The following is an 18,083-nucleotide window of genomic DNA, read 5'->3' as shown; positions in this document are numbered from 1 at the left end:
AGAACCCTGCAGACATGTTGACAAAAGTAGTGACTCATGAGAAGTTTGAGCTATGCAGAGACATAGCCAAGATGGATATCAATTGAAGAATGGTTGCATGCATTCTCCTCTGACGGGTATGGAGGGGGAGAATTGATGGGTCCATACCCTAATAAAGGCTAAAATTATGAGAGTATATATTTAGGTGTTCTGCATTCCCTATGGATTTCTCTCCACTAAATTAGAAAAGATTTTTGGGCATGTTTTTTTGGAAGATTTTGAGTGATTGTGTGACTGATTGTTCCTTCCTCTGTGCATAAATATCTGTGTGTTGTGAATGTAAATTATATTAGTGAAGAACGAGTTGAGGGAAGTAAGCCTAGAGTGGGCAGAGAGAGCTGTGATAGTTGAGAGAGTTTTGAGTGAGACTTGTGTCTCCTTCTCCTCCTCTGTATTTTTAAAATACATACAATAGCTATCTCTCTCGTGGACGTAGGCTAGAATTGGTCGAACCACGTATATTTTGGTGTTGTTCTGTGTGTGATTTTATCTCTAATTTCTGACCCCGATTATCCCAACATTTTCTGCAAAAAACGTAAAGTCTCTCACCAAATCCTAGGGGTGTAATCAGTTTATTACGATCCAATTGTAGGTTAAACCGAAAATCGAATCAAACATTGCAATTTTTAGTATTCTCAAATCGAAAGTGAAACTGAACTGAATTAATTTATTGTTCCTTGAGGAACTAAACATTCGACGGTTTGGTTACGGTCATTTTGATTTTTAACTGATTTTCTAAATATTCAACAATTGCTTTTCACAAAGATTGTTGAAAATCTATTGGTCATTTTGAGTTCTAAATATTAAATGAACAAATAATGTATTAACATACTAGAGTTTTTTTTCAGTTTATTATTAATTTATAATAATATATTAAATAATACCCTGTTCGGAAAAATTATTCTCAGAATAACGCTCACGTAATCTTGTTGCTTGATTCAGCGAGATTTAAACAAATCTCTCTAGACCAAGAAATGAGATTTGCAATGCGCCAACACCGGCTTGTTTTTCAAGCAAATTTTACTGGACCATCTAATGAGATTTTCTTGCAAAGCGTTAAAAGACGATTGGTTTGGCCGTTTAAATCGTGCTGGTTGGTCTAACGATATTTAAATTAATTTTGCGCTGTTCCGGAAACATCCCTCTGTGCGCCACAAAGTGTTCTTTGCAGGAATTTTTTTTATTTTATCTTATCATCCCTCATTATAGCTGCCCTTCCAAACCTGCCATGGCAGCCTATGCACAGGCCGCCATCCCATGCTTCACCGGTCTTTTATTATCATCATTATTTTGCAGTGCACAAAGGAGAAGGAAAAAGAACAATGCAATTGGGTATAGAGATGGGGAAAGTAGGAGGAATGGGGTAACGTGAATGCTCGTGTAACTATCCAAAGAGATTGCTTTATGAACAGTGAGGATCACAACGTACAATCATCTAAAAAATAATTAACTACTGAAAAAACATAATTCAACTCTATACTAAAAATAAATAAATAAATTATTTATTAATTTAAATTAATATTAAAAATTAAAAATATTAATTTAATTAATTATATTATTTTAACATAAATTAATATGATAATCATATATTATAAATATACATTAAGAATATAATTATTTTAATTACTATATTATTTTTATTTAATAATAATATTTCAATGTTAATAAAAGTAACAATTGACACCAGTATGAATTTTTATTATCACTATTTTTTATATGTGATTAAGGATGAGAGGAATATTTATATTTTTTGGGGAAAATTCTAAGTTATAAAATGTAAAAATTTATTTTATTTTTAAACTTAGATTGTAAAACTGGCACGCATAATAGACGATTTTTTTAATTTTCTTTTTTTAGTTTAGAGTTGAATTATGTTTTTTCAGTAGTTAATTGTTTTTCTAATGATTGTACGTTATCTTCACTGTTTATAAAACAATCTTTTGGATAGTATTTTCTTGACAGAAGCATTCACGCCTACTTTTCCTAACGCTATACCCAATTTTAATGTTCTTTTTCCTTTTTGTGCACTGCAAAATAATGATGATAATAAAAGATGTGTGAAGCCTGGAATGCTAGCCTACACACAGGTTGCCATGGCAGGTTAGGGCAACCATGATAAGGGGTGAAAAGGTCAAAAAAAAAATAAAAATAAAATCCAGTAGAGAACACATTGTCGAGGTCTAAAAAGATGTTTTCAGAATCATGCAAAATTAATTAAATCTCGTTGGACCTAACAGCGAAATTTAAATGGTAACTCAATTGAGTGTTGACGTATGTCAAGCAAATCTCGCTGCTTGATCTCACGAGATTTGTTTGAGAAATAAGTTGGTCTTAATGTATGACAAATCTCGCTGGATCAAGTAACGATATTACGTAAACTTCATTTTGGGAATAATTTTTTTAAATAGGATGTTATTTAATATATTATCATAAATTAATAATAAACTGAGAAAAAACTTTAACATATTAAGTAATTATATTAATTTAATATATATATAATTTAAATTTAAATCAAAATTTTTTAGGTTATAGATTCGGTTATATTTTAGAAATCGGAATAAAAAGGAAAACCGAATGCCGAAAAACCGAATTACTTGTGATTTCGGTCCGCTTTCGGTTTTTCGGAATGATTTTGGTGACGAAGATCAGACATCGAAGAGACGAGAGACAGAGAGGGTGAGAGAAGGTGGCGGATGAATGGACTTAACTGCTCTGAACCTGAGAACCCTAACGCTAACGCCCTTCCATTTTCCCCTCCATTTACGTTCCAGAGCTTCTCTCTTTCGCCCTCTCTTCTTCTCTTTTCCCAGGAGCCCTAAGTGCTTCGCTCCTCTACGCTCTCACTGTACTCTCTCTCTCTCTCTCTCTCTCTCTCTCTCTCTCTCTCTCTCTCTCTCTCTCTCTCTCTCTCTCTCTCTTTGTGGCACAAATGTTGAATTTGATGCTTGAGTATAGTGAGATTTGCTCACTGTTGTAAGGGAACAAGAGGTTTCTTTTCTTCAGCTTGTGTTATTGTTGTTCGTTGCTATCAGTGTCATTTAATTTTACTTTTGTTGGAGTGCAGCTGAGACAGACAATGGGAGGTCATTGCCTGGAGGTGTAGGCGAGGCGGTTGGTGAGGCTTCCCAGAATAAGCTTCTTCAAGTGGTCCTAGTTTCTCCGCAGGTATTATCTAATGCTAATCTCAATTTCACCAACTGATGGTTCTTGATTTGCTTGCAGTGTGTTAGTGTGCCGAGTTATTTATTTCTTTTTAAAGTAATTCCTATATTATTGGACGACTTTGGTAATTTTTCTTTTGGGTCGATACTGGTGAGCTTCTAGCAATTCATTATGTTCCTCAGTTCGTGTAGATCAAACTATCAAAGCTATTTGTAAATAAATAGAAACAAAACCATAAAAGTGTTGACAGGATTAAGTGTTAGAAATATCTTCACATGTCTTCAAATAGGGACTTTGCATCTCTTAGAAGAGACTTAATGTGGTCCAATGTCATGCATAAAGTTACATTCATTCATGTGTAATTGTGTATTCACTGGATGATAAAATTTGTTGCTATCACAAATTCCTAAAAGACTCTAATGGGATGTATGCTTATAATAGGTGTTCTTTGATTGGAATCTTTTAAGTTTTCCATGCATAATTAATAGGGTCTTTGATTCTTTGGTCCTACGTTTACCTAAAGGCATGCAATACAATATCAAGTGCTTGGTCATTAGGAACTATAAGCACTAGTATATCTCTATTTCACAGCAGCTTGAGAACTTCGATCAGTCTTAGAGCTAATCACTTTGATTCTTCGAACAACAAATGGTTGGAGCTTTATATGATTACTCCACTGCAAATGTACTACAATATCCAACATTAAGTAATTAAGATCACTTAAGTATAGTTTAAGTGTCAATTTAGCCATCAATTTGGGTAAATGTAGCCACCATTTATATAGGTTGGTCAATTGAACCAAACTTGAGCATGTGTTTTGTAAAGAAACAAAAAAGGCCTTCGAAGGGTCAGGCATGCTGATTTTTATGCTGAAAGACAGATGGCTGACCTTTATCACCTCTTGGTTGAGGGCCGTTTTACTCCTCATTCTTTTGCTGTTTAGAGTTTATAGACATTCTTCATTGTTGGCAACCTGTCTTGTTTTATTCTGTACTTGGGTGGCACCCCCTCGGTGCCCTTTAATGAATCACCTTTTTGCTTATAATTTTTTTTGACAAGTCATAGTGAATGGCACAAGTGCAAGACACTACAGCACTTCAGCCAAATTTGGGTTCAATTGGCCAAGCCACACATAGTGGTTACTATATTAGCCTAATTAAAAGTTAGTGGTATATTAGCCTAATTAAAAGTTAGTGGTCTGATCGACACTTATGCTATAATGATAAATCATAGATCAAATTGTCCAATCGAATCAATTGGCCAAGCCACACATAGTGGTTGCTATGTTAGCCTAATTAAAAGTTAGTGGTCTGATTGACACGCTATACTTTGATGGCTTCTAGTCACCTAATGTTATTATTTATTTATTATTATTTTTTTGCACTAGGCAATATTAGGTGAGAATATTTGTCACCTAATATTATGTTTACATCGTTTGTGGACAGCAAGGTTTTTTTCCCCTTCTCAAAAATGTCTAATCAAATGTAAAATATTGCTTAGTGCACGAGGCTTCCACACCATTAGGGGTCTTGGGAGGGCATGATGTTTAATCATGTGGTGGTTATAGTTGAGGGTGTGTGCATTCTGTTCCTTTCATTGAAACATTTGCTTAGATTCCCAAAAAAAAAAACCAAGATTGAGCTAGTGAAGGACATTAAAGAAGAATGTAGAGTTTTTCTAAAGTAGAAATCGCTTGATGCGTGGACCCAACAACACTCACTAGTCATAATTGCACAAATTTTTGAACTTTTCCAACTTGAACAATGTTTTCTCATTTCTTAGGCCAAAATCACACTTGTACCAATTACAATGTTCTATGGGAACCTTTTGATTTTGATGAGGATCAACATGCACCTCGAGTATCTTTCGCGGATATTGTGACACGTGGATGACCACTTGAAGTCCACCATTGGATGTGAACTTTATTTGCAGCAATTGAAACTTTTCTTGGAAGCTAGCTTGGAAAGAGGATTACAACTTGCAAGTTAGAGTCTTGTTTTTTCAAGAAGCATTTATTTCATTTTAAGTTCCTAGACTCCACTATCATAATTATTCTAGTTCCTAGACACCTATTTCCTATGACAAATTATTTCCTAGGAACCTCATTACCTATGTTTTAAATGTTTTATTTTACTTTTGTATTTTCTTTAATCTCTTAAGAAGCCGTGTGCAAGTCATGTGCATGCTCATGTAAGACTATAAATATGCCATCACTTGTATTGTAGAAGGGATCTTTGCATTATCAATTGAAAATGAAGCCTTTGATTGAACTTGTGAATCTTGTTCCTCTCCTTGCGAGTGAGTAGTGTGAGGCGATTCACTCTTCCCGGAGATTGGATGGTGAGAGACCATGACAATATCAACGTCATCATCAACACTACACGCCCACTCCTCTTTCATAGCTCACAGCCACAACCTTCCTAAAGCTTCATTCTTGTCTTAAGATTCCTAAGGATCAACAAGCTTGTTCGTGGTGCGATCGAGTACACGTGTGCCTGGGTGTTTGTCATTCCGAACCTTTTGGTAAGCTCGTTTCAATTCCTTGTTTGTGACCATCTAAAACAGCCCCTAAAGGTACATTGTAAGCCTTGAAACTATACCCGAATCCTTGATTGAAAAACCTTGTTCATTCTCTTTGAATCTTCCTAGATTTTCAACATGAACATGCTTGCTAGTACCGTGCTTAGGGATATTTGATTTGTACGCTAGGACTTGTGATCTAAGACCTCTAATATAACATCTTTTAAAGTGAACTTGATTACTTGAATGAAATGATCAACTAAGGGCTTTTAAACCAAATCACATACATTTTTAAAATCTCAACAACTTGTGATCATTAGATTATGTTTGTGATGTTCATGCTTGGTTAATTCAATTCTTCCCATAGATTGTGCTATTGTGTGTGTGCTACAAAGTGGGTCAACTGTAGGACTAAGGCTACTTAGAACCGTCCTATATTAGATTGGACATATGATATTTTAAGGGAATTTTGGTATTTTCCCTTCTGGCTCCTCTTATTATTCTGAGGAATTAGATTTGGTCCTTTTCTAGTTCTTTGAATCAATGAAGCTGTGTGTTTACTTAGGCAAGTGTCTATGACATTGCATATTAAGTCACATGATTGATAGTCTATATCACTGTTAAATGGGATCCCTTGAAACTGATGGAGAACATGTCCCGTTAAGTATAAATCATTTAATTGTATTCATGTCTACCATCGACTGAGATTGTTGTATTTGATTGGTCCATGGAGTGGTGCATATAGCTATTTGCTTCCCATATGCGTTTTATTTTCAAACAATATATCCGCCAATTTCTTGGAAGCATAACCATAAGATGATAAGACTATGCTAATTTCAATGGTCATCAATTTAAACAATCAGTTTTCATGATTAGGTATTGCTATTATAGATAAATTTTGCTCTCACAAGTTTTTTTCTAGATAAACTTATTGATCAGATGACCTTAGGCAGCCACCAGCCAAAACTGGAAAGGACACACTTTCTAGTTGCGTGGATTTGTAGTTAGAGTTCTTATTTGCATTTTTGTAAATCAGCCTCAAGACTTGTCATTAGTTTTATAGCATGTAGGACTTATGTGCTTCAAAGATTTTCGTATGTGATTTAAAAAGAATTGCCATTATAGTCGTTAAATGGTTAAAAGTTGATTACGTTTTCTCAAGAGATGTGTTGAGCATGAGTTGCAAAGATAAAAGTAAAAAATAAAAATAAAATTACAAATAAGTACTCACAAAAAAAAAAGTGCAGAAAAGAGCTCAACTGATAATTAGACCAACAACTTTTCAGGACAATACAATATAATTCCATTCTGCACCGCACAATACCAGCTTGGTTAGATTTTATATTAATGACTAGGGAATCTAATGTGTGTCTTTGACTTATATTGTGCAGACATTCATGTACATCATATCTATATTTTTGGTGAATTCTCCATTCTAGTTTAAATAAAACTAACACATTGGGGCTGTTTGTTGGCTTACAATGCTTGGAAGATCAGGAAACTATCTTAGAAACCAAAATAGACTAATATACTAATTTCCTGAATAATAATTGCCTAGAATCTTGAAGATATAATCCCAATAAAAATACCTTAAATAAAAAAAAAATAACAGACGGTAGTTACCTGTGTCACTGCCCCACTGGAACTGCGATCTGGATCACACATACTGATTTGAGAGTTAATAGCATTTCGGATCCAAATCCCAAAAGCCAGAAACAGGATTTGTTAACCATTTTCAAAAAAAAAAAAAAAAAAAAAGAAAAGAAAAAGAGATGAGGAAATATTCAGAAATTTCAAAATCGTACAAAAAATATTCAATGCTACTGTGAAGCTTGCCATGGGAGACACAGAAGAGGGCTTTCTGTGTCTGCCAAGCCAGCGACAAGAGAGACAACAGGGCTTTCTGCTGCTGTGAAGCTTTCAATGAGAGAGAGAAGAGGGCTACTGTGGCTGGGAAGCCTGCAAGGGAGAGAAGAGGGCTTCCTGCCACTGCAATGGTGGATGGATTTGAGGAGAGAGAGAGAGATGTTTGAGTGACCAAGGAGAGAGAGCTTTCTGAGTGACCTAGAACTTTAATTGAATACAGCTTGTAATTATGAATTTTAATTTTTTTTATATCAACTTGTTTATTTAGAGAGTCCAAATTTTTTTTAAAAAAGTTAACACATTAGTTTACGCTACAAGAAATAAATTAATTTGCTAATTGATTGTTACTTTTCATTTGTAATTTATATAATTTGAATGAGTAAGAATTTCTCTCACTGAAATATTGAAAAAAAAAAGGTTTTTTTTTGTGATTGTTTCAATATGTAAATATTTTTTTTACATAGATATGAAATTATTAGAATAATTTTTTTGTATATTTTACTATGTTAAGATTAAAAAAAAAAAAGTTTAATTTGGATGTGCTTTATCCTCTTCAATAACTTTTCAAATTGTTGACAATAAAGTGATTTTTCATAAAAAATATATAGTGAGGCCCTACAATTATTCTTATAACTTTGATTATGTATGAAAGGTGAAAACTATGATGCAATTATGTTCAGTTATATTCTATACTGCATCCGAAGTAAATTCAAAACATACCACAATCTGTCATAGCATCTAATCAACCCAAAAAGTGGTTCACGAATACCACGATCTGAAATGGCGTACTAACTAAGCCTAGCCCCCAAGAACTGCATACCTCTTAAGTAGTGTACTCCATTCCTGTGTCCATACCACCACCTGAAATGCACTGCCCGTGTAACTATAGAAAAGACAGTAAAAATGGGAAACATAAAACAGTTCTTGCTTACATGATGTGTCAATATGGTTCCTGCCACTTCTGTTATGTGAAGAAAATACGCTGAGCAGATTTATACAAGTATGGTGATCCTTTATTCTCATGATTCATTAATATATATTTTTGTGATCCTGATATTTTTTTTTCCTTTTTTTCCCTCATATATATATTGGAAAATGATGTATGTCCACACAAATTGGCCTTCATTTTTTTATTATACCTTGGGCATATAATCACATGCTGAACGAGGACAGCTATAGAGACGAATGTATTTGGGCTATATTGGTTAAGATTAGTGGTTTTTGAACCCTTTTCTTGTTGGTTGAGGCTAGTGGTTCATGAGCTCTAGTCTTAATATGTTTCTGTTGGAGAATGTATACAAGATGCACCCCACAGGAAAAGAGTATAAAAGATGGTAATAATGTTGTGTTGTGGTCTGAATTCTTTGTGCTGTTCTTGTCTTTTGCACCCAACTATTATATGAAGAGAAGCTGGTTTCTCACTATGTTTCCATTGACACTTTTTCCCATTGTTTCCCTGAACAATCTTGACATCTTAAATGTTATAATGCTAAAATGTTTTAAGTGTTTTCTTTTGGGTTGCAGACAAACTCAATTTTGCAAGGCTGGCTCTGAGATTTCTGTTGTCCTTGGCAGATTCCTGGAAACACAGGATGCATTGCGAGAACATGTGCAGCATCAGCAGTTGGACTACACCTGGTTGAGGTAAGTAGTAGCACCTGTTATCTGAGATTCTGGAGTTATACCTCTCCGTGTTTTTGTGTTTGTGTGAATGTGTGACTATTTTTTTTTTCCTTTCTAAAATTAATGAGGTTACTTTCATTTTTTTTCCTTCTGAAAATGAATGGGATCATCTTCTAATCAATTGGTTGGCCCAAGAGCTGCTATTAACTTTAGCCATTTGTATATGTTTCTTTTCCTCTTTAGCCATTAGGATTTCAGGTGGATGACACTAAATTGAAGCGTGCTGGGTTGGATTACTGGCCGTATCCTTGAAACTTTTTCATTTCTAGGCTTCTTACATAAACTTCATTTAGCTCCTCTTTCTGTCACCTATGAATATCTACTGTAGAAGTATTAAGAATATGATGCCTACTACAAATATCGTTTTCTTTTTCCATTTATTTCCAACAAGAAGTGATTTGCTGCCTTGGGTGCTTTGCACTCAGGATTTTCAATTTAGGTGATCTCTGTACCAAAATATTGCTGTTTTGGACATTTAACCTTCTTAATCAGATATGTGGTTGTCAAAGTTCATGGTTCATGGGCAGAGTTCCGAGACTATTTTAGGCAACAGGTTTGCTTCTTTCTTACGCTTGATTCTAAACTCTCTCTATTCTCTCTCTCTCTCTCTAATACTTAACTCTCCCTTTCAGGATGGAGAAAAACGGTTGCTGGCTTTTACCAAGAGAGGAACAAGAATTCATTCTGTAAGTTGCTTACCATCTTCATCTCTTCATGTTGTTTAAGTTTTCATCTTTTCCCAAGTAGTATAGCAGCAACAGTGATTCCATTTTCATTTTCTTGGTAATTTTTCAGTTTTCTATACAGATACATGCATAATTTCATACATACATGCCTACATGTGTTTGCAAATGCATGCACCCTTTTTTTTTTTTAATTAATTTTTACAAAAATCCCAATTTTATTGATAGCCTTCACTTATGGCGGAGGAATACTATGGTTACAAACATGACACATGAGATTTACAAATAAACTATTAAAACCATCTCAGACATCAAAACCAATACAAGCCTATCAAAACCCGTACCATTATCCAACTAAAACAATCTAAACAAGCCAATATGTAATCAAAACAAACAAACACAAACATAACCAAATTACCTGCAAAATGATGTCAATTACCTACAAACAAAAAACAGAGGAAAATAGAGGAGAACCAAATGATGACAATTAAAGATGAAGGCTTGGAATACTCATCTTATCCATACAAATGAGACTTCTCATTTTACTCGGCAACACATCACCTGCAAAATATCTCCTCGTGTTGCCTCCTTCGCCTTGACGAGTCAAGTAATTCACCACTTGATTACCTTCTCTAAATTGGTGCTTTATATAGAACTAAAGACCTTGTAGCTCCTCCTCTAACAATTCCTAAAAGTCCCATAAGTAATAGGTGGAGTAAATTCCAATTGTGAGTCATCCCACCACCAATTCCGAGTCACTTTCAATACAAATATTCTGATATCCTAACTCTTTACAGAGTCGAACATCACTAGTAAGAGCTTGCAACTCCGCTCCATTATTAGTACCTGACTCAAATTTTTCAGAGAAAGCGGCCTTAATTTTACCCGATGAGTTGTAGATGATAATCACCACCACCACAAGAACCAAGATTTCCTCTACAAGAGCCATCTATATTTAGCTTTAACCAACATATTGGAGGCTTTTCTTAGACTGCTTTTCGAGGAGTTCTAACCTTTGGTGTTATCGTTTTCACTTGGAACTCTTCCAATAAATTCTTATCTATAAAAGGCAGAGAACCTTTTCGCCTTTTGCAATTTTTGCAAGCCAAAACCTCATAGATAACCAAATTGCATTCCCCAACTCATACTTATCTTCCACGCGAGCTTTATAACATCTAAGCCATAGTCTCCAAGAAATTATAGTAGGTAATAAACCGATGATCGTACCTTTTTGGGTTGATTTTTTGGCACATATGAACCATCTACTAATTTTCACCCTCCATGGTTCATCATCAGAATTTATAATCATCATGCTTATTCCACATTACCCACACTTTACCTCCCATTGCTTCATTCAAACAATAGTTAGGAAAATCTAAAAATTGTGCAAAGCGAAACATAGAGTCCTCCTGCATGAACGGTTCCGAAATTGCCAACACAAATATCAAATATTTCCTAACCAAATTCCTTAAGCGTTTCTTTGACGTTTATATACCTCGCACGTTCCACACCATCATTTTTGCCCTCATAAATTAAGTCTTACACAATGGGTAATAACCTGTTGGGACTACCTCGCTCTATTACTGGAAGCTTTTAATAATAGAATTATGGGTTGAGAAAAATTTCCTTTCGAATCATAGCCTTTGTCAAAATCCAAACCATGTAGTTTACTCTCATTCCCTTGAGCAAGCTGAAATTGTTCTAGGTCCAACCCCGTATCCCTTACATCGGAAGCAGGTTCAACAATCTCCCCTTCCTCTATCACCATATTCTTTCCAAGCATCTCTTTACCCTGCACTCTTCCACTCAACTGATGTACAACACAATTTTCAACCAACTTTGGAATTTCTTTTCCTCCCTTACTACCTTCATCCATCACCAATGTGTTATACTCTCTTTGCCCTTCAAGCTGTACCATCTCGCCCTTCCCAATTGCCTGACCTGTTGGCCTCATAAGGTTTAAAATCTTATGTTGATGATAACAAACTAAAAGAACTTAACATATTTGGTTAAGTGATGTTACTTTAGGACTCAAGTATGTGAATACAAGGTCAAGTGCACACAAGGATTATTGAAAGCTCATAACTCCAAAGAGAGAAGATCTTATAAAGCTTATACTATTAAAACATGGATTCAAAGATGATTTAATGAAGTTTAAAGTGAATTGAAGTTGGAAGTTAAGATAGACTTAAGAGATGGAAAATCATAAAGACTTAAGTGCTTAGAATGTTTAAGTCTTAAGAAGTCTTTAAGTACTTCAAGCGATTTCAATATGGATTCATGAAGCTCTTAGGTTAAGTACTTGGACCTAGATACCTTTTAAAATACTTGAAAATATTTTTATAAGGTCAAAAGTTATTTCAAAAAGGTTAAAATTTTTTTTGGAATGAAAAATACCAAAATAGGATTTTCCAAATTCTGTTATTTTTTTTTTATATCTACATTGATGTGCATTTTTTTCTATCAAAAACTCTTTGTCTTAAAAAGTGTTCAACATGAAATTTGTGGGATTTTCTCTTAACTTTTTGTTGATACCAAGAACATATAATTTGGAGTTGTACAGAAAAAGTTATGTCAAAATATTGAAGGGTGGTCGAAGCTGTCAGGCGGCTGACCTTATTTGTTTAGGCGACTAAACAGTAGACAAAACCACTTCAAGCGACTGACCCTGTGAGTCTAGGCGCTTGACTCTGTACTGACTTCCAAAATTCGCTGAAATTTAAAGTCCAGGCAACTGACTCGTTGAGTTTAGGCGGCTGACCCTTCGAAATTCAGATTTTTAAAAGTAACGGGAAGTTTTCAAAATTGAGTTTTTGAATTCCAAACTTTGAGAAAACTTGGGGAATACTCCAAGCAACTTGGGCAACACAAAAAATATTCTTTAAACTCTATAAATACGTGATTAAACCCAAGGATCAAATACACCAACCACCTACAAGCAGCAAATCAATCAAATTCTTTCTATTCTTCGAAGCTACCTTGTCTATACTCTTGTTGAATTACTTGCTGCGATTTTACGAAGAAAAGTTGTCACGCCCTGAACCCATGGATGGGCCCCAGGTGTGATTTTAATAACCTAACCTGTCTCTGTATCATTTAAAACATACATGATATTACCCTGAATGAGGGTCCGACCCCATGGGGTACACGTAAACCCTGTACACAATCACACACACATACCTATACATCAAATACGTAGCGGAAATGTTATTTCTAATACATACAACGTACCATACCAGAGTCTATACATGACTAGAATCTACGCTCCAAAATATAGTACATACTCCGGGTGTCTACAAAACCCAACCATGACAACTCGGTTACAAAATCAGTACTTACTCAAGTACTATACGTAACTAACTGGCACCCATGCTCCCGCTGGCACCCACGCTCCCGCTGGCACCCACGCTCCCGAACACTAGGACGCTAGTGACGGCTACTCGAAGGTCCTGAAAAACATTTGTATAATCGGGGTGAGACACCTCTCAGTAAGGAAAAAAACAGGTTATATCAGTGTGTGGCATACAAGTGTTATTTCAACATAAAACATAACATGATACAGTTCCAGTATTTTCACAATCCAGTTCTAGTACATACGATACCAAACATACGGTCAGTGTCGTCACACTCAAGCACCCAATACCCTGCAATAACTGAAACTACACAGCGATATCGTTACTAATACGGTGTCCACTCACATCTATCGGTGACCAGCCGGAACAAACATGCGATATTTCATACCCTCGGATTTAGAGTTGGACACTCTTTATCCACGGTATTTAGCTGAGACATGGCGTTTGCCCACGGTAATTAGCCGAGACGTGGCAAATTTTACAAAACCTGGAGCAATTTTGGAACTCATGTTCCTATACCCATCGTCTTACAGTAATCAGCCGTCACAACTTTTTACAAAACCTGGAACATTTTACATACAACAGTTCATTCCACACTTATTTGAGTATATAACAATCATATCGTTTTCAATTCGAGAATACAGTTTAATACAAATATAGGTACGGTCATCTCATTACTACAGTTTTATACAACGTACGATTTTCCAATAAAAATAGAGATGATACCTGAAAACCCCAAAATTTTCGCTAAACCTGTAACCCGAAAATCCCGTATTTTCAATGGATAGATTTTCCCAAATAAGTAGCCAAAACATACATACAATTGTAAATTACATATTTACCGATTGATATAAACAGAATCTCCTTACCTTAACCCGAAAACCAAAACACGAACTCAACGGCCCCAAAACAATGAACCGAATTACTAAAACCTAAACAATGAAGAACAATACTTCCTTACAATCCTATTCTCTACAAATCTACCAAAACGAAAACGGATTCAAAGCCTTACCTCGGTTTTTGGTCAAAATCCGAAAATCTTCGAAACGAATTTCTGATCTGCTATAAACGTAGAGATTCTCCTCTTGATCCACGTAGCAATGTCGGATCGTTAATTCCGGCAACTGACGGCTTGAAATCCTAGAGAGAGAGAGAGAGAGAGAGAGTATTCAAGTTCTAGAAAGAGGTTTTTGGTTTCTTCTTCATTAAGCAAAGTTAAAGATATTTATAAGCAAGTTGACCTGGCCAAACTCGTCGACGAGATGGCGTCCTCGTTGACGGGCCGCAGAAGAAGTTCGTCGACGCCAAGGTGGCCTCGTCGATGAGCCTGAGATTTCAGAATTTTCCAAAATCTCTCGGTATCTCCTTGTCGACGAGTTACTGAATCTCGTCGCCGAGAAAGCAAGCCTCGTCGACGAGCCCTTGCTGATTTTTACCTTTTAAATTTTCCTTCTTTTTTCTTATTTATTTAATACACTTATTTCGGGTCGGGTTCTTACAACCTCCCCTTCTTACAAAAATTTCGTCCTCGAAATTTGTAATCTCTCATTTACCAACTCAACAATATACCCAACTCTAGAAAGAGCTGGCGGCCACCCACATAGCAGCCCTGTCCCAAATATATACATACCCTCACTTATGGCGGAGGAATACTGTAGTTACATACATACTATCTTGGGAGTTCACAATATTACAACTCTCTCTCAGAGACTAACCACACAACATTACTACAATAGTAGAATGTTACATACATACATACCCATACCGATCATGCTATCAAAACTACTACTCAAAACCACTGTGGATATTTTCGGCATATTTCCGTCTCTAACTCTCAAGAAGCTTCCTCAACCGCGTGATTTCGCCATATTACCTTTACTAACGGTATTTCCTTGGTACGCAGCTTCTGAACTTCACGGTTTAGAATCTGAACGGGTATTTCCTCATACGCCAAAACATCCCCAATCTCTAAAAGTTCGTAACTAATCACATGTGACGGATCCGGAACGTACCTCTTCAACATGGATATGTGGAACACATCATGGATCCTCGAGAGCGCTGGGGGTAGTGCAATCCTGTAGGCCACCAGACCCACTCATTCTAGTACCTTGAATGGTTCGATCTACCTCGAGCTCAGTTTACCCTTCTTTCCAAATCTTATCACCCCTTTCATCGTAGCGATTCTTAGGAATATCTTTCCCCCAACTTCGAATTCCAACTCACGACAGCGAATATCTGCGTAACTCATCTGTCGACTCTGAGCTGATTTAATCCTATCCTTGATTAATTTGACATTCTTAGAAGCTTGCTGTATGAGTTCGGGCCCCAATAACTGTCGTTCGCCAACCTCATCCCAATACAAAGGAGACCGATACCTCCGTACATATAATGCCTCGAACGGTGGCATTTTGATACTAACCTGGAAGCTATTGTTGTAGGCAAACTCCACTAACGATAGAAACTGAATCCAATTACTGCCAAAATCTAATACGCAAGCCCGTAACTTATCCTCCAAGATCTGTATCGTCCTCTTTGACTGTCCATCAGTATGGGGGTGAAACGCTATACTGAAAGTAAGCTTCGTCCCTAGTACTTACTATAAACTCTTTCAGAATCGAGAAGTGAATCTCGGGTCTCGATCTGAAACAATGGATACCGGCATCTCGTGCATTCTAACTATCTCTTGCACGTACAAATTTGCTAGCCTACTCAAAGAGTAGTTAACCTTCATCGGTATAAAATGAGTAGATTTAGTTAGCCTGTCAACGATTACCCAAATTGCATTCTGCCCGTGTAGTGCCGGTGGCAATTTGGTGACAAAGTTCATGGAAATGTGCTCCCATTTCCACTCCGGAATACTCAATGCCTGCAATTGTCCTACCGGCCTCTGATGTTCAACTTTCACCTGCTGACACGTCAGACATTGTTCCACAAATCGAGCAATCTCCCTTTTCATGCCACTCCACCAGAAAGATTTGCGCAAATCTGATACGTCTTCGGATTACTCGGATGTACCGTATACAAAGAACGATGCGCCTCCTCCAGGATCGTCTTCTTTATACCTTCATCGTTTGGAACGCACAACCTAGTCCCAAATCTCAGCACACCTCCCTTAGAGATGTTAAAATTTGCAACTAATCCTTACTGCATTTTCTCTACAACCTCGACTAACTCCGCATCATTAGCCTGTGCGGTTTTAATCCTCTCAAATAACGTCGACTGGATCATTAAGTTAGCAATGAAAGTCTGGTGATTACCATCCACCAATTCCACGCAAAGACTCTCTAGATCCCGTCTGATAAAATGCTGACCTACTACTGCAGATACGGACGCATGCTCTGACTTTCGACTCAACGCATCAGCTACCACGTTAGCCTTCCCCGGGTGATAGCTAATAGTACAATCGTAGTCCTTAATCAGTTCCAACCATCTTCTCTGCCTCATGTTCAAATCCTTCTGTGTGAAAAAGTATTTGAGGCTCTTGTGGTCCGTGAAGATCTCACACTGTTCACTGTACAAGTAATTTCTCTAGATCCTAAGTGCATACACCACTGCTGTCAACTCCAAATCGTGCGTGGGGTAATTCTTCTCGTACTCCTTGAGTTGCTGAGAAGCATAAGCAATTACTTTCCCCCGTTGCATCAATACACATCCCAAACCCTTCAGCGATGCGTCGCTGTAAATCACAAAACCATCGTCCCCAGATGGGATGGTTAAAACCAAAGTAGTGACCAGTCAGTGTTTCAACACCTGGAAACTCTACTCGCACTCGTCGGTCCAATCAAATTTCACACCCTTCCTCGTCAACCGTGTTAAAGGGCCTGATAACCTAGAGAATCCTTCCATAAATCGCCGATAATACCCAGCCAGTCCTAGGAAACTCCGAACATCCTACACGCTCTTCTGTTTTACCCAGTCAACCACTGCTTCTATTTTACCAGGATCAACTGAGATACCACCCTTCGACATGACATGACCTAGAAACGCGACCTGATTCAGCCAGAACTCGCATTTCCTCAGCTTAGCATACAACTTCTTCTCCCGTAGGACTTGAAGTACCAACCTCAGATGGTTTCCGTGCTTTTCTGAACTATTAGAATATACCAGAATATCGTCGATAAACACCACTACAAACTGATCTAGGTATTTATGAAAAACCTTGTTCATTAGGTTCATAAATACCGCCGGAGCATTAGTCAACCCAAATGACATGACCAGAAACTCGTAGCGACCATATCTGGTTCGGAAAGCAGTTTTCGCCACATCCTCAGTCCTAACTTACACCTGATGATACCCTAACCCTAGATTGATCTTCGAAAAGACCTGCGTTCCCTGCAGCTGGTCAAACAAATCATCTATACAAGGCAATGAGTATTAGTTCTTCACTGTTACCTTGTTGATCTCGTGGTAATCAATACACATTCGCATCAACCCGTCCTTCTTCCTCATGAACGACACTGGAGCTCCCTAGGGCGAAACACTAGGTCTGATAAAGCCCTGATCTAGTAGTTCCTGCAACTGTTCTTCAACTCTCTAAGTTCAGCTGGAAACATCCGGTATGGAGTTTTAGAAATCAGTGCCTTGCCTGGCAGCAATTCAATAGCGAACTCTACCTCACGATCAGGAAATAAAATCGAGTAAGTCTTCCAGGAATACATCTGGAAATTCGTTAACCACTCGGATATCTTCAAGTTTCAGATCATCCTGTGGTGGTTCCTTCACACAAGTTAGATACCCCTGACAACTGTCCAAGAGTAACCTTTTCGCTTGTATAGCT

General features: G+C 36.9%; 1 protein-coding gene across 3 annotated transcripts in view; it reads left to right on the top strand.

Annotated features, from left to right (window-relative positions):
- The first annotated feature begins 2,626 nt into the window (after positions 1-2,626).
- LOC131165062 (uncharacterized) overlaps positions 2,627-18,083 on the top strand; it is a 35,338-nt gene continuing 19,881 nt past the window's right edge. For 2 of the 3 annotated variants that reach the window (XM_058122718.1, XM_058122717.1), the window contains exons 1-6: positions 2,627-2,884; positions 3,104-3,204; positions 9,163-9,231; positions 9,454-9,512; positions 9,763-9,823; positions 9,903-9,956. In XM_058122718.1, the coding sequence (XP_057978701.1) occupies positions 2,737-2,884; positions 3,104-3,204; positions 9,163-9,231; positions 9,454-9,512; positions 9,763-9,823; positions 9,903-9,956 (492 nt within the window). In that variant the 5' untranslated portion in view covers positions 2,627-2,736. The remainder of the gene's footprint in view (positions 2,885-3,103; positions 3,205-9,162; positions 9,232-9,453; positions 9,513-9,762; positions 9,824-9,902; positions 9,957-18,083) is intronic. The other variant, XR_009139399.1, reaches the window with a different exon arrangement.

The sequence above is a fragment of the Malania oleifera genome, chromosome 9, assembly GCF_029873635.1.
Source record: "Malania oleifera isolate guangnan ecotype guangnan chromosome 9, ASM2987363v1, whole genome shotgun sequence".
NCBI classification, from domain to species: domain Eukaryota; kingdom Viridiplantae; phylum Streptophyta; class Magnoliopsida; order Santalales; family Ximeniaceae; genus Malania; species Malania oleifera.
Note: the sequence above shows the minus strand (reverse complement) of the source record. Positions and strands in the feature narration are given on the sequence as shown.